This window comes from Chrysemys picta, chromosome 5 (genome assembly GCF_011386835.1).
Source record: "Chrysemys picta bellii isolate R12L10 chromosome 5, ASM1138683v2, whole genome shotgun sequence".
Lineage (NCBI taxonomy): Eukaryota > Metazoa > Chordata > Testudines > Emydidae > Chrysemys > Chrysemys picta.
Window position 1 is genome coordinate 99,916,112 of NC_088795.1, and position 21,976 is coordinate 99,938,087.

At 43.2% G+C, this 21,976-nt stretch overlaps 1 protein-coding gene across 10 annotated transcripts in view; it reads right to left on the bottom strand.

The window, feature by feature from the left end:
- Window positions 1-21,976, bottom strand: part of WDR19 (WD repeat domain 19) — a 138,106-nt gene that overhangs the window by 102,630 nt on the left and 13,500 nt on the right. For all 10 annotated transcript variants that reach the window (XM_065598145.1, XM_065598149.1, XM_005286352.5 and 7 more), the window contains 5 exons: window positions 21,333-21,398; window positions 15,150-15,275; window positions 13,113-13,228; window positions 12,210-12,325; window positions 752-832 (listed from right to left, as the gene is read on the bottom strand). In XM_065598145.1, the coding sequence (XP_065454217.1) occupies window positions 752-832; window positions 12,210-12,325; window positions 13,113-13,228; window positions 15,150-15,275; window positions 21,333-21,398 (505 nt within the window). The remainder of the gene's footprint in view (window positions 1-751; window positions 833-12,209; window positions 12,326-13,112; window positions 13,229-15,149; window positions 15,276-21,332; window positions 21,399-21,976) is intronic.

The window sequence follows — 21,976 nt, forward strand, 5'->3', positions numbered from 1 at the left end:
TCAGACAAAGTAGAAGCTAGCTCAATGCAGGGTAACACAGGGAAGGGAGGAGATCATCAGAAAAAAGAGGCTTATTACTATAACACCTATAACAAGAAAACAAGGAAGAACTTGTTTTATGTCTCATGCTTTGTGTTTGCTTGGATTGACAAGAATATTAAACAAAAAGGTTATTTTCTATCTTAATTTAGATCATTCTCTTTTTGCCCTCAGTCTAAAAGTGAAGCACTATTCATGCTAACGCCTATTTTAGGAGTATTAAAATACTAATAAACCCCTTCCCCCCTAACCCTGTTTCTTAACATATTTGGGGGAAAAAACAAGCCCCAGTGCAAACCCAAAAAACGGTAATAGCTGATAACAAGAGATTTGAGTTTCCCCAAAGTCTGAGTGTGTGTGAATCCAAAGATTTGGCCTCAGCCCATCTCTAGTCATAACCTCTTAAAGCATTTAGTTCTTAAATGTGAGTACCACTAGTCATCGTAAGAGCTAAAGGTCTGAAATGTTTAAGAATTACTATTATTTTAAGCTCTTCTTCTAAAGATACCACAGCAACTTTACTTTAGTTTGTAGTATAGTTTGTTTATTTTAATCAAATTAATTCTTCCTTTTCAGATAATGCCATCTCAACCTTTTAAGTAATATTGTATGCTAATGTGGCAGAGACAGGTAGGGCATTCTGTTTACATTCAGAACAATATCTGAGATGTGCTGAATGGTGTTGTGCATTGGTTTCATACAGTCTGCTTACTGTGCTTTCCCTGGTTGATATTCTTTCATCAGTCTTCATCACTGAGAACTGCATATCACTGGGATCCGATCTCACTGAAGTCTGCGAGAATGAAGTCCAGATTCAGATATTATTTATTTATGTAGCACAGTGTGCCAAGCACTGCACAGATAAGGTAAGAGGACACTTTTCCTATCTAGAATATTTTGGGTGTTAATGCAATATAAATAAATAAATAATTAAATACATAAATAAATAATTACAACCATTCCACTATTCTCCCTTTATTCACAACTCCAACATCCTTTCTTCATTAATAACAGAAGAAAAAAAGAAAGAAAAAGAAAAAGAAAGGAAAGGAAAGGAAAAAGATAAGTTTTGATCATGTTGAGCTTGAATTGCCAGGGAACATCCAGGTTTAGATGTCTAAAAGGCAGTTACAGATGCAAGTCTAAATAGAGATGAACAGGCAGATCTTCATGTTGTTTTGTAGACAGGGTAGTAACTGAAGTGGCGTGACCAATTGAGGTCATGCAGCAAAAGAATGTAGTGGGAAAAGAAGACAGGGCCAACATTTAAAGACAAAAGCGGATGAGATGAAACAAGCAGCCCTGTCTACTCACCCATAAGGAGATTCATGTTGTATTTATATAGCTTTGCTCCCATATGAATTCCAAAGCCATTTACTGTATACAAAATACAGCCAAAACATAGATTCATTTGAACTCTCCCCAGACTAGGGTCCAGCTAAAGAAAAAACAGGTACTTATCTGTACTGTAGCCATTGTTCTTTGAGATGCAGGTGCAGCCATGTATTCCACTCAGGTGTACACACGCCCATTGCACTGAAGTTGGAGAACTTTGCTTAGAACTGCCCATCGGACCCCTCCTAGCCACTCCCATAGCTATTTAAGGGCAGCACCACCCCAACCCCTCCTTAGTTCCGTCACACAAAGTATCAAGATTTGAGACTCCAATGCAGAGGGGACAGAAAGTGGGTTATGGAATACACGTCTGCACTCACATCTCAAAGCACAACAGTTACAGTACAGGTAGGTAACTGTTTTTCCATCTTCGAGCGGTTGCAGATGTATATTCTACTCAGGTGACTCACAAGCAGTAACCGAAGAGGTAGGGCTTGGGGTTGGGCTCTAGTTAAACAGCGACTGGATGACTGCCTTTCCAAAGTGGCATCTGACTGAGACGCAATCAAAATAGCATAGTGTCTTGTAAAAGTACGCACAGAAGACCAGATAGCAGCACTGAAAATGTACAGAAACATTACTGAGAACAACAGAAGCTGCTTGGGCCCTCGTTGAATGAGTCACCAGTGTCTGTGGAGGAGCATTTGAGCTATCCCATATGCTGTTGTAATGCAGAAAGTGATCCATCTGGAAATCATCCCTGTGGAAACCAACTGACCTCCTTCATCTGATTCCCATAAGAGACAAAAAGCTGAAGTGATAAAATTCTTTAATCCCTTCCAGATAAAATGCCAAGTAACGTCTCACATCCAATGTATAAAGGTGCTGTTCATCTGTATTTGAGTGCGGCTTAGAAAGAATACGGGTAAGTATATTGTTTGATGAAGGTAAAACAGTGAAACCATCTTAGACAAAAATCTTGGATGCAGCTGCAGAGTCAGTTTGTCTTTGAAAAATTGCATATATGGAGACTCTGCCATCAAGACCTGCAGTTCACTCGCTCTCCTTGCGGCAAAAGAAAGGCCATCTTTTGGCAAAGAAGTAACAGAGAACAGGTTGCTATGGGCTCAAACGGAGATCCTATGAGGGCAGCAAATACTATACTAAGGTCCGACAAAGAAATCTCTTCTTTCACAGGTGAAAAGAAATTGACATCTCCTCCACTACCATGAAGTCTGAGAAAATTAACTTCCCTTGGATCGGAGGATAGAACACCAAGATTGCCGCTAAATGGACCCTCAACAAGCTGAGAGATGGACCAGAGAATGAACATGTAACAGGCAATGCAAAAATGTCCTGAATACAGGCTTGCCTCGGCTGAATTCCCTGGGCTAAACGTTTCTACTTGGCCAAATAGGCAGCCCTAGAGGATGTTTTTTTTACTACTAAGCAGAAGTTGCTGAAGTGTTTCCACATACTGTCCTTCCTCCTCATCTAACCATGAGGTGCAGACTGCTCAGCACCGGATGCCAAATTTGACTGTGGTGTCGAATCAGTAGGTCATGATAGAGGAGAAAAGAACTCGAAGGTCAAATAGGTAGATTGAGAAGGTCAGAGAGCCAACATTGTCTTGGCCAAACTGGTGCAATGAGGATCAATTTGGCTTGATCCAACTTCAGTTTGAGAACAACCTTTGGAATGAGTGGGACTGTGGTGGGAGACATACCTCAACGCTGATCACCAATTCAGATAGGTGTCTGTTAACGAGACCGGACTGAGACCTGCTTGAGTGCAAAATTGACTCTTGTCTTTTGTTGCAAAGCAATCAATAGTCAGAATGCCCCATTCTCTGAAGATGGATCTTGGCATACTACCCTTCAGAGACGATTTGTGATTCTGGGAGAAATTTTTGCTGAGGTGATTGGCCAAGTGATTCTGAGCACCTGGAACGTGAGCAGCTGTGGGAGTGATGTTTTCCCCGATGCAAAATTGCCAAAACTTTATTGCCTCCTGACAAATCTGGTTGGAGCAGGCTCTTCAGGGCTGTAACTAGGGTGGGGTGAGAAGGGCAATCGCCCAGGGCGCAGAGCCGGGGGGCATTGACCCCTCCCCCAACAGAGGTCTGGGTGGGGAGCAGAGGGAGTGGTATGGAGCTGTTTTTTCTGCTGACAGTGCCTCTGCAACTGGATGCCACCTCCTGGGTTTTAGTGCCGTTCAGCTTTCCATTCTACATGTGCAGGGTACCTTATGTGGCAGGGGTGGAAGGGCCAGGGGGATGGGCGGTGGAGGATATGGGGTAAGAGGCAGTGGGGAAGGAAGAGGATGGGATAAGGTGGGGAAAGAGAAGAGGATAGGGGAATGGGGGGGAAGCAGGAGCCACACATACCGCATCTCCTCGGCGGCAGCAGCAGCAGGGGCTCCCCCATTAAGCCAGCCCATCCCCCTCACAGCATTGGCAGCTCACCTACAGTGGGTACCCCTTCCGCAGGTACCCCCTCCTGCACCTTCCAAATACCCGCTCCAGCTCCTCCTTTCCCTCCCCCCGGCACTGTCTTCTATTTGGAAACTCGAAATAGGGTAACCCTAGGGCAGAGGTCTTCAATCTGTGGGGCGTGGCTGGGGCCGGGGCCTGGACCTGCACCAAGGGTCCTGGCTGCCTGTCCCATGCTCCATGCCCAGCTGGGGCTACAGGTCTCGGCCCCCAGTTGAGGGTCCACTCCTGCCCCCAGCTGTGGCCCAAGCCTCAGCCTGCTTACCCCGTCCGCATCCCCCTTCCCGGAACCACATCCCCCGCTCCCGGCTCTGTGGGGGGAGTGCGGATAGGGGAAAGGGGAGCATGAAGTAAAGTTTGGGGACCACTGCCCTAGGGGTCGCTCTGTTCTCACAGCCTTGGTTTCCGGAGCTGGTGGGAGCAAGTCTGCCCTGCTAGGAGCTGCCTATCCCCAGTGCCTGGGCTGGGCACCAAGCTCAGAGCTCAAGTTGCATGACCACAAGCTCTGCAGCCACAGGGCTGGGGCAGGGCAGTCAAGGGGAGCAAGGGATGGTTCCACCCTGCACGCTGGGAGTGTGAAAAGAGTAACCTGGAAGCAATGGCAGGTCCATAGGTGGAGTCCGGGGTGTTACCAGGCTGCTGAGAGGCAGATGCCCAAGGGGGATGAGTACTGCAGGGAGCACCTCAAGGAGCATCACATGGCAGCCAGGCTCCATGGGCAGGGGCCAGCTCCAGGTGGTGTTGAAGAGGCATATCAGGTGCAGATTGGAGCTGTGCTGCCCACCCTGCCTGGGGAGTGCCCAGCTGTGTAGAGGTGGCTGGCTCGGGGAGCAGGGCAGGGAGGGCTGCCAGGTAACCAACCAGCACCATGACTCCCACAGCATGGACAGCCAGGGCCCTGGGTAGGCCAGGTGGCTCCCACCAGCTTCAGGCTCCTGGAAGGAGGTGAGTTTTCAAACTGTGGGGCACATTGGGAGGCAGAAATCTGGGGGGGCATGCAAATATGATTGCTTGCCCCAGGCGCTAAAATGTTTAGTTATGACTCTGGGGCTCTTGATCTGTGCCTGAAAGGCCTGGTACACACTGTAAATGACTCGAAACTCCAGGATGTTGATATGAAGAGAACGTTCCTGATCTGTCCACAAACCTTGAACTTTCAATGACCCCAGATAAATTCCCCAATCTCCTGTGAAGGAATTGGTAACTATGGTTCTGATTGGTGGAGGGTAGGCAAAGGGAACACCTTTGCAAACATTTATTGGATGGTCTAGTGGACTGATCAAATGACTGAAAATTCAGGAGATATACCACTTTAATCAGCCCTTAGGAGGATTCATAGATTCATAGATTCTAGGACTGGAAGGGACCTCGAGAGGTCATCGAGTCCAGTCCCCTGCCCGCATGGCAGGACCAAATACTGTCTAGACCATCCCTGATAGACATTTATCTAACCTGCTCTTAAATATCTCCAGAGATGGAGATTCCACAACCTCCCTAGGCAATTTATTCCAGTGTTTAACCACCCTGACAGTTAGGAACTTTTCCCTAATGTCCAACCTAGACCTCCCTTGCTGCAGTTTAAAATAGATGAAGGTACAATCTTGCATTCTGCAACATGTAATTGCATGTGGCCATATTGCCTAGCAATCTCAAGCATACATGGATTGTAGCTGAACAGTGAGAGTGGAGGGAAAAATCACAGGCGACAAATTGGTTGGAATTGTTCATTAGGAAAAACCGCCCTCCGAGTATAGTGGGGCCCCAACGAACTTAATTTTTTGTATTGGTATTAACCATGACTGTTCAAAATCAGACCAGACGACTGAAAAGACAGAGTGAACTGGACGTAACAGAGGACTTGGTCTCTAGACTTGCCCTTCACTAACCAATTGTTCAGGTAAAGAAAGAAAAGAATTCCTCTTTTTCTGAGATATGCTACTGCTAAAGTCATGCATTTGGTAAATATGCATGAAGCCAGGGACAGGCCAAAGGGGAGCACTAACAATGTTGACCCGCTGCTACAAATCTCAGAAACTTCCTGTGGCTTGGGGAAATTGCCATATGGATCATAGCAGGCCAATGCTCAAACCATTGAGCTATCCCTCCCCCCAAAAACCTAGGCAGGGCAAATCTCGCCATTAAAGAGACCTTTCGCAAGGGCTTGTCTGGGAAGTAAGTGTCCTGAAGATCAAGAGCAGCAAATTAGTAGGTAGAAAGGAAAGCCTGCAGAGGGCAGAGTAGGAAGAAGCCCAGTGAAATGGTAGCAAGGGTTGAGGTGGTGCAGCTCTTGGCTGCTGATTGTAGGGTCCCTGGGCTGGAACCCAGTGGGCAGGCCCAGGGTCCCCTACTAGTCACTGGGAAAGTGACATAGTTTTGCTTAGTAAGACTGCCTAGAACAGAACCTGGACCAGGTGGTACTGTGAGACTGTGTTATCCCAGAAGGGAAAAACTGTAAAAGAGGAAGAACTCCTAGAGAGCAAGAGGGGCCGCAGTATGAACAAGTAAAGGAAGGGGCATCAGAATGAGCAGAACTAATCCCCAGATACAGCCACAAGGGAGCACCCCAGCAGTGAGTAGACCCCATAACATACAACTGAGGCCATAATCCTGGAAGAAGTGTCTGCCATGTTCAGTGATGACTGCAATGACATCTTGCCCATTAGATGGCCTTCCACAATGCGTGTCTTGAACTCTTCCTTGGAGGATTCTGGCAACACTGCTCTACAGCCAAAATGCTTCTGAAATAAATGTAGTCAAACTTTACTAATTCTGGGTCACTGAGAACGAAAATGATGCTTAAAATTGTTGATTGGTTCTAGTTTTCAAGATATGCTATTGGGTCAGTATATACGACCCTTGACTTGGGAATGGCGGAAGATAAGTGAGTTATAAAGGGAAGGGATCTCAATTTAAACCAGAAATGACTAAAATACATCTTTGACTGGATCTATGAATAAATCTATGACTGGGATTGGACAGTACTTGCTTTTTAGGCAAAACAATGAATGATGCAATCTGAAGCTGGTATTGCGTCATACATGATATAAATTGCATCATGTTATTCCTAGAAGTCATGGATGATGCAATCATAACGAAGCTTACATCACTCTGCTGAACAAATTGCCCTATATCAGCTCTAGAAACCATACAGTGTCCTGCTCTCTTATTTGTCAGTGTTTGATTTTGCAAAGGGACACATTTCTGTTTAGCCAAAGTGAGCAGAGATGCCTTGTACTTGTGTGAACAGTGCAGATAACTTCTGCTATGTTTGTGGTGAAGTGACTTTTGCATCACAAAAGCGCAGTATAACCAATGTGGTTAAGAAAGCCTATCACCTTTATTTTGGCTGCAAAATTGGAGATCAGGACAAGAGGTGGGCCCCACACATATGCTGCAACACTTGTGCAACAAATCTTCGCCAGTGGTTGAACAGGAAAAGGAAATCTATGCCTTTTGCAGTGCCAATGATTTGGAGAGAGCCAACAGATCATACCAGCAATTGTTACTTCTGCATGGTGCCTCCAGTTGGAAAAGGTGTGTCAAAGAAGAAAAAGTGGACTGTGCATTATCCAAACATTCCATCAGCTATACGCCCAGTACCCCACGGAAAAGGACTGCCGGTTCCTGATGCACCGGCATCATTCTCACTTGAGTCAGACGAGGAAGAGGAAGAGGATGAAACTTCTGGTCCTGAACCATCAATGTCACAGGACCCACATTTTCTCCCATCCTCCTCCTCTGAACCACACCTCATAACACAAGGTGAACTGAATGACCTTGTCAGGGATTTGGAACTACCCAAGAGTAAGGCAGAGCTGTTGGGCTCCAGACTACAGCGGTGGAATCTCCTGGCAGGTGATGTTAGGGTTTCCATGTTCCGTGACTGTCAAAAGGATCTTGTCCCATTCTTCTTCATGGAAGGTGATCTTGTAGCCTGCAACAACATTGATGGTGTGATGGCAGCCCTCAACATCGTTCACGATCCAGATGAGTGGAGACTGTTCATTGATTCATCGAAGACGAGTCTTAAAGCTGTTTTACTGCATAATGGCAATGTTTTGCCATCAATTCCAGTTGGTCATGCAGTCCATATGAAGGAAACCTATGACAACATGAAACAACTTTTGAGGTGCATAAACTATGACCAACATCAGTGGCAGCTTTGTGGCAATTTGAAGGTTGTTGCTCTCTTGCTTGGTCTGCAGACTGGATACACAAAGTACTGCTGTTTTCTCTGCGAATGGGATAGTCGTGCAAGAGATTCCCACTACATCAAGAAAGATTGGCCACTCCAACAGTCATTGGAGCCTGGGAGGAAAAGTGTTCAGCATCCACCACTTGTTGAATCAAGGAAGATTTTGTTACCACCCTTACACATCAAGCTGGGTCTGATGAAGAACTTTGTCAAGTCCATTGACAAAACACAAGCAGCTTTCAAGTACCTCCGTGGAAAATTTCCAAGGTTAAGTGAAACTAAGATAAAGGAAGGTGTCTTTGTTGGTCCTCAGATTCGTGAACTTCTTCGAGATGATGCATTTGACCATGCACTGCGTGGCAAGGAAAAGACGGCATGGAAAGCCTTCGAGTTAGTGGCAATAAATTTTCTCGGATACAACAAGGCAGACAACTACAGGTTGTTGGTGGAAAACCTCCTCAAGGCATACAAACACCTTGGTTGCAACACGTCACTAAAGATACATTTTTTGCACTCTCATCTAGATTTTTTTCCACCGAGCTGCGGAGCAGTGAGTGACGAGCACAGCGAGCGATTTCACCAGGACATTGCAACAATGGAGAAACGCTATCAGGGCAAATGGAGCCCATCAATGCTTGAAGACTATTGCTGGACAGTGACAAGAGATGCTCCATTTAATGAATACAAGAGACAAGCCAAGAAGCACTGAGTAGACACTGAATAGCTATGTACAGAATAGTTTTTTGCCTTTTGTTGCATAATAAATTTTATTTATATAACCTTTTTGCTGATTTTTAAAGTGTTACATAAACAGGACAGGTGAAATATTATCATGTAAAGCAACCATAAACACATGAAAAGATCTAGGTTTACAATTTATGATTAAAACTCTACTATCTACACAATATACATAGACATAAAATGTAAAAACTTAAATATCTTAGAAACAGTAGCCAATCAGTTGTTTTAATTGTCATATTTGAATTCAGCACATCAAAATACATAATAAATAGCACATTTTATCTCTGAAGCAGATGACTTCTCAAAAATTGTAGACCAGGGCAATTTATCAGTAATTTTGGACATAGCCTCCTGTGATAAATGAAGGGGGTGGGAGGGACTCCCTTTTATAGGCACCCAGCCAGCCAGTTAGCTATAAAATTCCTCTTAGTAGCTGTTCTCTACTTGCTTTACTTGTAAAGGATTAACAAGCACACCGGTAAAAAGAAAGGTGTGGGCACCTGACCAAAAGAGCCAATAGGAGGGCTAAACTTTTTAAAATGGGAAAAAAACTTCCCTTTGTCTGTCTGTGGTGATCTCTGGGAAGGAGGGGAACAAGGAGCAATTATGATATGAGAAGCTTTAAGCCAGGTATGATCAAAAATCATCAGATCATACCTAGAATTACATATTTGGAACTCCCAAATGTGTAAGTAAATTAGGAATATTTAAAAAGACGTGATTAGGTTTATTTCTTGGCTTGTGGACTCCTCTGTGCTAACCCCAGATGCTTTTGTTTTGCTTTAAGCTGAACCTCAAGAGAGCTATCTTGCTTAATTTTTGTAATTGTTTCTTTTAAGCCTAAATTCCAAATGTATTTCCTTTCTTTTTGTTTTTAATAAATTTTACCTTTTTTAAGAACAGGATTGGATTTTTGGGTCCCTAAGAGGTTTGTACATATGTTGTTTAATTAGCTGGTGGCAACAGCTGATTTCCTTTGTTTTTTTTCTCAGCTCTTCCCTGGAGGGGCGGTGAAAGGGCTTGAGGGTATCCCACAGGAAGGAATTTCCAAGTGTTTCTTCCTGGGTTCTCAAACGGGGTGGGGGTTTTCACTTAGGTGGTGGCACCGACCCATCCAAGGTTAGAGAGAAACTGTGACCTTGGGAGTTTAATACCAGACTGTAGTGGCCAGTATTAATTTTTTTAATTCTTGTGGGTCCCCACCTTCTGCACTCAAACTGGCAGAGTGGGGAATCAGCCTTGACATCTCCCAATTTACGAAGTCATATTCAGATAATACTGCCTGCTGATTCGAAATGCACATTTATAACAATGTGGTTGAACAAATTTTTCTTTCCATCAAATTTAACCAATCAGACTCTTTGGCCTGGTCTACACTAGAGTTAGGTCGACCCAGCTACATTGCTCAAGGGTCTGAAAAATCCATACCACTGAGCAACGTAGTTAAGTCGACCTAACCCCCAGTGTAGACAGCGCTAAGTCAATGGAAGAATTCTTCCGTTGACATAGGTACTGCCTCTAGTGGATGTGGATAACCTATGTTGATGGGAGAACCCCTTCCGTTGGCGTAGATTGTGTCTACACTGAAGCACTAAAGTGGGGCAGCTGTAGCATGCCGCTATAGCATTTCAAGGGTAGACAAGCCCAAAGTCTTTAGGCAGGGATTTATATCTCCCCTGAGATAGTCTCTCATTTGCCACTATTACAATAATAGTTTGGGGCTGGATGTGAAAAGCACTCAAAACCCTGCATAGGTACATAATACCAACTACAGCAAAGCATACTGACAAAAGGTAAGGAAACTGGGGTATGACAAAATCTTTGCAAGTTCCAAAAGTGCTTCATTTATTGGGAGAGGAATCCCGGAGGAATCAAAGTCTTTCAGGAATGGTGGAAAATAGTGCCAATAATGGTGACAATTCTGCAAGGGCACAGAAGAAGCCACTGCAGCTGAATGCTCCTGTATTAATAGAGAATCAGGAACTAGAAAAGCATAGCAAGTCCAGCACTACCTGACACATCAGTGGGGTGGAAACAGTTGGTGCCAACACCGATGTCGTTGATACCAGACTCAATGGATGCCCACTGATGGCACTGGAGTCGACGGTATGGTGTCCAACTGATCTTGATTCAGTACCAATGAGTGGGTAGATGGGGCAGCTCTATTCAATCTGCAGAGGTTCCCAGCACCGAAGCAGGCATAAAGTGTTGTTTCCGGTGCAAGTATCCAGCCACCTATGTTCTCTTTTTGAGCAACTTACAGATGGAGCACTTTTCTTTATTGTGCCCTTCCCCAGGCACAATAAACACGAGTGTGGGGTCACTATTAGAGACAGCCACCCAACATGTCAGGCGGTGTTTAAAACCTGGTGAGGGCATCACACCAGGCTAAATCCTACTTAACTAACTACTACTAATTAACTAAATCCTAAGGGCACTACTATAACTAAATACATACACAAAATCATAGGAAAGCACTGACAGAAAACATGATATTTGATACCACAGAGAATTCTCCAACTCAAGCTGCAGGCAGTGAAAAGGAACTGAGGGAGGTCAGTGCAGAGCTGCATTTAAATAGCTATGGGAGAGGCTATGAAAGGCCAAAGGAAGCGAGTGCCACCCCAAAAGGGAGTGCTAAGCAAAGTTCTCCAGATTCAGTACACTGGGCGTGTGCACACCTGGGAGGAATGTCTGCAACCATTTGAAGAAATAAGATTTCAGTCTGCTCTTAAAAAAGTATTCAATGAACCACTATTTCTACTATTTGAAATTAAGTGAATTCTATAAATGTTGTGCATATCCAGAAAGTGCCTTTGCTCACAAGGATTCTAATTTACATAAGAAAACACTTAGAACTCTGATCAGAGGGAAGAAGGGAATTGGCATCTCAAAAGGGGCAATGAAGGTCTACCTTACACTTCAGGGGCAAGATCCTCATCCCTACTCTAGTCACTTTACACAGAGTAAAAGGTCTGGAGCATCCTAAAGGTGCCCTAAAAGCCCTGTATCTGGCCATGGAAGAATTCCCCTGGTACAGACACTGTGGAAAGGCTGCTTTCCAAGGACTCCTTGCAAGCCCTGGCATAGGGGATAAACCGGGGCAGATGTGGTGAGCAGCATTTCAGGGGCAGGCCCATAACATGCAGTGATGCAGAGTCTGCAGTCAATAGGGCAACCCAAAGAGGCTGCTATAACTTAGACAGGCCCCAAAGTATGCTGACATTATGCTCCAGCCCTGGGAACAGTCCAGGGTTGGGAGAGTGCAAAGATGACTTATAGCCACTTTAGCATCCACTCCAACTGGGCTGAGAGTCCAGTGTTATGACTCTCAGAGATCAGCACAGAATCTTGCCCCAGGATCATAAACTAAGTATAACAGTTAGATAAAGATGCTGCTATTATTACCTGTCTTATAGTATCTCCTTCCTGATTGCTAATAGTTATCATTTTGTCTTCACTACCTAGTGCCAGCAGATTTTCAGTACTCCAGCAACCACAAGTGATCCGCTTGGTGTGTTTACCTGAAAAACAGATATATATTTAATTTATACGTATAAAAAAACCATACAAAATTAGAGATGGAAATGTGGCCTCTAATTCATAACCCAGCCTATGCAGGTTTGAGCCCTACAATACACACATTTTAAAAAAAAACATTAAAAAATTAAAGGAAAGATTAATGTAATTCAAGTATGTACATTTTTAGAAAACAATTAGGGTGTGAAACAAAAAACTGACATGGTGAAAATTCAAGAAGGCATGATAGCCAGTGGAAAATATTTGTTATCAAAGTTTGTTTCTTGTTAAAAAAAAAAAAAAATCCCCGAGAGGGAAGCCTTTGTATCTTTATGGAACCTTAAGGAACTTCTCATCTTCCCACTTGATTTGCATCAAACCTCTCAAGCCATTTATGGCAGCCACCATTTTCCTGCCCAAATGGAACTCTGAAGTTTATTGATGTTTCTCCTCAAATATACCATAGGAAAGATAGTTAACAACATGAAAAATTCCACAGCCAATTTTCTGGCTTGTGGAGCAAGGGAGACAATTTAATCCAAGTTTCCCACATGGCAGCACAGAACTTTGCCACTAGGTCATCACAGAGGTGTTTTACAAAGTATTCTATAAGAAAGCATTCTAGTAAGAATAATAAATCAGAAGTAGCCATTTGAACAAGGGTACATTTTGGAGTTACAGTTATAGATTATTATATTTTTACACTGAACACAAAGTAATCTTAACACTATGAGTAAAATTTTGCTCTCAGTTAGAAACATACAAACCCTCTGAATTCAGTATAGTACATACCAAGGACAGGAATCTTGCGAGAAGTCTGTCGGTTATAAATAAGCAAGTTTCCCTTAGTTGTTCCAACAGCAAGTAAGGCTCCAACTTTGGACCAAAGCAAGAAAGACATTGGGTCTCTGAAATGTTAAAAAACACAATAAAATCATCTTATATGGCATATCAGTGAGTTTCTCTTTTAAACTTAAAAAACAAGCGCATTGTTAACTATAATTATTTGTTTTGTATTTGCACAGTGTTGTGTAAACCTGAGCTAAATTTTTTAATTCATTTGTTTAGGGTGAGTTTGTCACTTTCAGACTTGCTTAAGCATTCACTAAATAGCGATGAACTGGGGGGTGAGGGGGAGGGGTGGGGGGAGAAAGCTAGTTTGTTTAAATATTTTGATGTGTACAAATGCTAAAAGTGGGCATCTGTCCATAAGCTCTAAGCATAATCAAGTTGACAAATTTCTAAGAAATGTTTAAAAAGATGGTGCTTTTCTGAATTTTTTTGTATTTTAACGGTGTAGTTGGGACTGATCACATGACTGTATTCACATGGTAGATCATAGTTCTTTGATTTACAAACTATCCAACGTAGTAAGAAAGCTTAGCAGAAGCTATTTTTGCTTTGAGTTTCAGATAGAGGAAGACTGTGTTTTATGTGACTTTTGAAGAGTTAATACAAAAAGCTAATATTTTAATTGAATTTAGTAAAAAGATAATATTATTTCAATCTCCCTGCAGCCTAACCTGTCAGCCAAGCCTGAGTCCTGATATTTCTGTTGCATTTATATTGTTGTATGCAATTAAGTATGGCTTCCTTACGGATACAGTCTCCCTCATGTAATTGGATTTTAGAATTGATGTATGTAAATGCCCTTGAAGGAAATTTTGTCTGTTTTATTATTAGTTTAAAAAGTAATAAACATGAAGAGCATAATAAATGGTAATAGAAGCAGAAGTACTAAAGGAATAGATATTTCTGTAACAGGGGCTGCTCATATCCCAGCTACGTAGACTGGATGGACGTAAAGTAACAGCGAGCAAAATAAGATGCATTCAGAGTCTGTGACTGTTAATCAGGATCGAGTATCTGATAAGTCATGTGAAGAGGAAAATATTTTTTCTGTTGCTGATGAAAGACTCTGGGGGCAGGGACTTTATTATCGTATGTGCTTCAAAGATACCTAGCACATGGTGGGTGCTACTGCTATGTAACTAATAATAGATGGAGACTCTCTCAGGATTTAGGCACTGTTGACATTCTTTTAAAAACACAAAGCATACCATAAAAAATATCCAGCTGCAAGCTCCACCATATACACCTCTACCCCAGTATAACACTGTCCTCAGGAGCCAAAAAAAAATCTTACTGTGTTATAGGTGAAACCACATTATATCGAACTTGCTTTGATCCGCTGGCGTGCGCAGCCCCGCCCCCCCGGAGCGCTGCTTTACTGCATTATATCTAAATTCATGTTATATCGGGTTGCGTTATATCAGGGTAGAGCTGTATCAACAATGATCAGCTAATCTTTACAGCAACAAGATTAGATATTACCCTTCAGCAACACCTTACCCACAAAAGCTGTATTGAAAAATCCTGAAGGTCAAGAGATTCATCCTTTTTAGAACTTGGGTGTGGGAAACGAGTTCCAAAGTTGAGGAACCCTTAAGGAAAATGCCTTCCCAGCAGCAACCTCTGTTTTAAACTGAATGGATTCCAGATCAAGTGTTTCTATTGATCCCAATTTTGGCAGTAGCATGTCGTGGGGAAAGAGGTAATCTCTCAAGTAGACTGGTTGAGGCCATTTAGGGCATTATAGACCAAAACCTACAGAAATGCTCTACCTTGAAACCTGCAGATAGCCAATTAAAACTACAAAACACCAGTGTAATGTCCTTGCGGCAACATACCTCACTCAAGAAGCAGGCTGCTGCATTCTGCATTAGTTTCAGCTTCCAAATGGGTTTAGGATGTAGCACCAAGAAAGGCATACTGTACTAGTATGATTCTTGACACGCGTTTTACATTTTACAGAAGAGTTTTTCTTACCTCATGCCACCGTCCACCTGGCTTGTTTTGTTTGTGTTGGCATCCCACAGATAAATGGTACTAGATTTGTCAGCAATTATGGCTAAGGTGTCCCCATCTTTATCCCAGTCCATAGCAACACAGTTGCTTAAGAAACAAAGAGAAAGAAGAAAATAAACTTTACTAGGGATTTTAAAAGTTTATGAGGGCCTAAACCAGACAAAATTATACAGTCAAAATGAAGCCCCTGACCCAGCTCCTCCCCTCCTAAAAAACCTGAGACAGGATGAGACATTCATGTTACATAAACCTGAATCTCCAGATAGAAGTTGCACCCCAGCTCTAATCTCACACAAGACTATGAGCCCTTCCTACCACTTGTGCCTCCAAAGGGGGTCCCAGAGCCCTGATCCCTTGCTGGGCCCCGGGGCTAGACGGCCCCTTCCAACATACTCTGGATCTTTAAGGGACTCCAAGCTGTCACCCAACCTTATAGTTTTTTGGAGGTGACCTGATGTGGACAGCTCTCTCCCTAGTTCTCAGAAGGGTATTAAGTTTGGGACAGAAGTCCACATGGAAGCAGGAAAATGCTCTAGTTGCTGTTCCCACAATGAGCACAGGGGCAGACATACCCCCACAATCTCTAGCATAGGAGAAATAAGACTAAGGAAGGGACATATATTAAGGATTATAAACAACTCTGCTTATGCACTGGGTATGTTTTCCTGCTGCACTAGTGCAGAGAAGGGTTGGGCACCAAAGGCTCTTATTAGAACTGGAAGAGACAATGGATCATAATGAACAAATCCTCAAAGACTGTGCAGAAGAAAGAGGCCTCTTGGGGTAATTCTGCAATTAAAAACCCTTGGCTGGCCTGTGCCAGCCGACTCAGGCTAAGGGGCTGTTTAATTGTGGTGTAGACATTCGTGCTCAGGCTGGAGTTTGGGCTGTAGGACCCTGGGAGGTGGGAGGGTCCCAGAGCTCAGGCTGCAGCCCAAGCCCAAATGTCTACACTGCAATAAAACAGCCCGAGCCCTGAGAGCCAAGGTCAGCTGGCACAGGTCTAAATGCAGTGTCTAACTGCAATGTAGACACACCCTCAGTGTCCCTTACAGTCCCAGGGAGGGCAGAGTGGGCCACTCAGTTCCAGGAGCCCAGCTACATCCCTGAAGACAACAAAAGGATGGATTCTGGCACACAGGTGTTTGTATAAATGTTAGCAGCCCTGGCATGTGCATCAAGGTAGATTTGTGTGAACACAACAAAACCTGAACCAACCCTGATTTTAGATGGAGTCTGCGTATTATATTGACTGTTTGCACATCTCTAATCATAAGGCAAGCAACTCATAATGTATAGCAGGCATCTGGTTACTTGTTCTAGACTCCATCTGCTAGTATAGGGAAATAATTTACTGTTTGGCTGCCAGAGGGACATTTATCAATTAAATATGTAAAAACTGCAGTGTCTAATCTTCGCAAAATCATTCAGAACACAGCTTTTGCTGTCATGAATGCTTCAACATCTTTGGTTTTTAACTATCTGAAAATTTTTTTTACACTCTTCTACCATGGACCTTATCTCTCAACCATTGTTCTTTGGTAAAAAATGTACGGTATGCAAAAAGAGTATTTATCTTCTTTTCTCCCACTTGCCTGAATTTAGGATAGTAAATGTGGCCTCCCATAAGAAACTTCAAAGGATGTCTCAATCCCCAGCCACAGTAGCATGCAGCATTCTGGTGAGCAGGAGGAATAAATGGGAAGGGAAGCACTAGAGGCAGTGTAACCTAGGGGACACCACACTTGACTGGGACTCAGGAGATCTGGATTCTATTCCCAGCTCTGTCATTGGCCTGTTGGGAGACCTGGAACAAGTCACCTTCTCTCTCTGTGTCTCAGTTTCTCTATCTGTAAAATGGGGATAATGACACTGCCCTCCTTTGAGATCTACAAATGAAAAGCACTGAATAAGAGCTGGGAGTTTTTATTATTATTATTATTAGACAAGAGTGCAGAAAAAAAACAAGAAAGCAAAAAAGAAAAATAGTATATAAGAACAGAGACAAACAGACAAGAGAAAATGAGAAATATAATTGAAGAGATGGCGCTTATGACATCTTCTATTCGGACAGAAGAAACTTGGGATTCTGAACTCAGTTCTCAAAAGAGGAGAGGTCCCAGACAGAGTAAGAAGGCAACAGACAGAGTGACCACAGCACTGTTTGACTGAGCCGGAGTTCTTTCAGGTAAGTGTCCTTGCTTTTGCTTGAACCCTATGTGACAGAAGTGGAGATGCTCTGTAATCATTTCTGAATACTGTATATTGACCTGGTTATTAGGATGTTTACTTATTAATATGTTGATTTAGTTTAATAGGGCAGTTGTCAGGAAAAACAAGCTGATAGGGAAACAATGGCTCAATATAAGACACCCTTCAGTAAACACATATGGGTTGTTAAGAGACAATACATGAACTATTAACTTTGAAGATTCTACTTCCTGGCTCCAACCAACTTACATAGCCAAGGCCTGGGAACCAAAAGGACTATGGAGTTTAAAAAGGACCATTCTCAAGAGTGAGGGGAGAACTGTTGGGGAGTTGTTCAGGGGAACCAGGCACACAGGAACTGCGGTGGTGTCTGAAAAAAAGTCAGGCTGCCTAAAACTACCTCAGGGGATGGTAAGCCTTTAGGTTGGACAGACATGCATTAGACTATTTGTTGTTTTAAAATCCCTTTTCCTCTAAATACGTTGCTCCCACTGCAAAAAAAACCAATAGTTTTGTTTTAAGGAGGTATTCTGGTCACAGACTCCCAAAGAGAAGAACCAGAGTCAGACTTGCACAGTTGATACTCAGGGTGGGCTGTAGCCCATGGCCTGGTGTAAGAGTGGGAGAACTGTGGAATTCTACCCCAGAATAGGTGGAGATCTGAAACCTGAGAGGAGATATTCTGAGAGACCAGAAAGAGTACAAATGTATAGCTAGTCCTGTAACTGTGAAACCTATACTCAATTTGGGTTGTTATTCTTGGCGGAAAAAAATGTAGTCTAGTTTAAGGGCAGCAACTAATTGCCATGGTTGAAACTGCTGTTATTTAACTGCTTCTTCAGCAAACAATCAATCAGATTGTAAATTAGGTTCAAGTTTAATATTACAAAGACACTCAGATTTAGGCTATGTCTACACTGCATTTTCATCAATAAAACTTTTGTTGCTCAGAAGTGTGAAAAAAACCCACCCCCTTGACTAACAAAAGTTTTACCGATGAAAAGTGCCCATGTGGACAAAGCTTTGTCGGCGTGAGACACTCCTCGCTGATAAAGCTTCTGCCCCTCGTTGGGGGTGGGTTTATTTTGTTGGCAGCAGAGCTTTCTCCTGGCAACAAAAAGCGCCTACATTGTGTGCCTTACAGCGGCAAGGCTTTAGCGGCACAGCTATGCTGTTCAGCAGCATAGCTGTGCCGCTAAAGCCTTGCCGCTGTAAGGCACACAATGTAGGAGCTGTGCAATGTAGACATAACCCTAGAGTTAGGCTCTTTGAAGTAGGTGTAATACTAGGTTATTTGAAACCAGACTTCAGAAGACTGAGCTAATCATCAATAAGGCCATGATTTAGTCACAGAAGTCACGGAAGGTCGTGGGAACCCCCAAGCTCCCGGGCAGCGGCAGGGGAACCCCTGAGCTCGGGCTCCCAGCCCCTACGGGAGCAGGGGACCCCCAGAGCTGCAGCAGCAGGGGTACCCCTCAGGCCCTAGCTGCTGCAGGCAGCTCCTAGCCCCTGCGCCACTGCCCCCCTTCATGCCTGTGGGGATCCGCAGATCCCCATTTTGTCCCGATATTTTTAGTAAGAGTAATGGACAGGTCACGGTTTCTGTGAATTTTTCCTTTTTTGCCTGTGACCTGTCCGTGACTTTTACTAAAAATATCCATGACAAAATCTTAGCCTTTGGAGGTGCTAAGACCTTCAACCTTTGTTCAAGGTAGATGCATCTACAGAGTTAAGAAATGAATGAATGTATACACAAGCAATTAGACACCCGGGGCTGGCCCAGGCCAGTTGACTTGGGCTCGCGGTTAAGGGGCTGTTTAATTGCAGTGTTGACGTCTGGACTCGGACTGGTGCCTGGGATCTAGGACCTTGTGAGATGGGAGGGTCCCAGAGCTCGGGCTGCAGCCTGAGCCTGGAAGTCTACACCGCAATGAAACAGTCCTACAGCTTGAACCCGAGGAACCCAAGTCAGCTGGCATGGGCCAACTATGGGTTTTTCTTTGCAGTGTTGACATCATCTGGGGCCTCTCAGGGTGACTGAGAACAAGGGAGCTTGGACTGACTGGTAGTCAGTCAGAGGGCAAGAAAGCTCTAAATTGAACTGTTATCACCTGGCAGACTGAGGAATTAAAAACTGAATAATAATAAAACCTTTTCCTTGAATAATTAACAGACCACAACAAAGTTAAATTCATTTCTAATCAGAGTTAAAACTCAGTCTAGCTATGAAGGTAAATCAGTAGCAAACTAGCCAGGGAGGGCACTAACCAATTTGTTGCAGAGTGCAAAATGTATGAATGACTATTTGCTTTGTGGCCAAGTGGCGTACATACACACCCAATACAAGCAGCTCATGGCTATCAGAGCCATCAGAGCCCGTGTACAGCATCCTGAGCACAGAGCTGCTGAACTGGAAGAGCAGTGACAGATGGAATTGTTTATAGACTCTGCATATAGGGACACTGGAGTAGGCTCACCTCAGAACTGACTTCCACAATCGTCCAATTGAGGAAGCCAGACTCATGGTGGAAGGGGCACCAAGGTGGAATGGAGGAACATACCCCCTTAGATGGGACTCCCCTTCCGACTGAAATAGTAGAGACTGACAGCTCCTCATGTACTGAGTAGGTCATTCCAGGGGACTGAATTAGTGGGGAGAGAAAAGATACCTCTACACTGCAGCAAAACAAACAAAACAAACAAACAAACAAAAAAAAAACAACAAAAAAAAACAAAAAAAAAACACACCACACACACCAAACAACAACAAAAATGTAGCAGCAAGTCTCAGTGCTCAGGTCAACTTAAGCTTGCACTATGGTGCTAAAAATTGCAGTGTAGATATTCCCACTTGGCCTGGACCCTGGGCTCTGAAACCTGGGAAGGGGGAAGAGGGTCTCAGAGCCTGGGCTTCAGGCTGAGCGAGAACGTATACACTGCTGTTTTTTTAGCCCTGTAGCACAAATCTGAGTCAGCTGACGCAGGATCAGACTGCTGCTGCAGAAGTTACTTTGCAGCGTAGACATACCCAAAGACTGATTGTGGTGACAGAAGACTGATCATGAGAAATGTAGACAGTTGGCGACCATCAGAACAGCTTGGTGACTTCACTACCAGGTGAAAAGATGGCAGACATCATGAGCTATCTAACCAAACTGCAGGTGAGCACTGGGGAAGAGCCTGTGGTTGTGGTATGTATTGGTACCAATGATGTAGGAGAGAGGTCCTGGAAGCTAAATTTAGAATACTAGATAGAAGGCATAGGTCCAGGGCATCAGTCTTAGCTTTTTCTGAACTGCTTTGAGTTCCATACACGGGTCCATCTAGGCAGAGGGAACTTCAAAGTATCACTGCATGGATGAAAAGACGGTGCAAAGAAGAGAGAAAGTTTTCTAGGTACTCGGGAACATTTGGAGGAAAGGGAAGCTATAGAGAGGGCAGGAGACCACCTTAATTAAAATGGAACCAGACTACAATGGAATAGAAAATAAATAAGATAACAGTTTTGGGTTGTTGACATAACATGAGTAGATGGTGTGAGATAGAACTGAAGTGAAGAAAGTACTTTTATACAGTTTTTGAGATGAAGTTTGGACTTGAAATAAAGTTTTTTGGTATTTTAAATCTTTTTAACCTGTCACTTTTGTTATACATTTATATATTTTAGTAATGAACTATTTATGTGGGGTCCTAAAATTCCAGTTAAAAGTATCTCTTCCCTTCTTTTGATGAAAAGTATAGTTAAAGAATGTTTTACGTATAAGGATACATATAATTTGTTCCTGATTTTTCATGGCTATTGTATTATGAATTCAGTTTTGCCTCAGATTACTTATGCATCTTCCACAGATTACTTATATGTATGCATGTGCCATTAAAAGTATGTGGTTTTTTTTGTTCAAGAACATGTTCCAAACCCTTGTTAGTTCTTACCTTGGTAAGTTAATTTCATTTCTCTTCTGACCATGACGATCAAAGATTTTTACAGTGTGATCAGCTCTAAAAACACAGAAGATGAATTCAGTCTTTTTGTACACTTGCAAATATCCTTAGAGATGTCATAAAAACTTTTTCCATTAATCTTTCATGCCATGTTGATGTGGCTCATGAGTTTTATCTATTGATATTTCCAGGGGATAGGTACTTACTGTGACATATATTATGGATATATGCAGTGTTGTTGTAGCCATGCGGGTCCCAAGATATTAGCGAGACAAGATCGGAGAGGTAATGTCTTTTATTGGACCAACTTCTGCTGGTGAGAGAGGCAAGCTTTCAAGCTTACACAGAGCTCTTTTTTAGGTCTAGGAAATATACAGCTTGCTTCTCTCACCAACAGAAGGTAATCCAATAAAAGATATTATGGACATATGGAATAATAAAAAGTTATTGTATCAGCTTTATAAGTCTTATATGTATGTTTATGGGCTAAGGATTGTATTCTGGCTCCATGGGGGAGTTACAGGGTTTCCTACAAGAACTAAATCACTGGGAGGTAATTAATGCAAATGCCTAGGCAGGTAGCAAGTCTGGAGGAGACTCCGCTCCTGACAGAAACTGCATATACACAGCCTTGG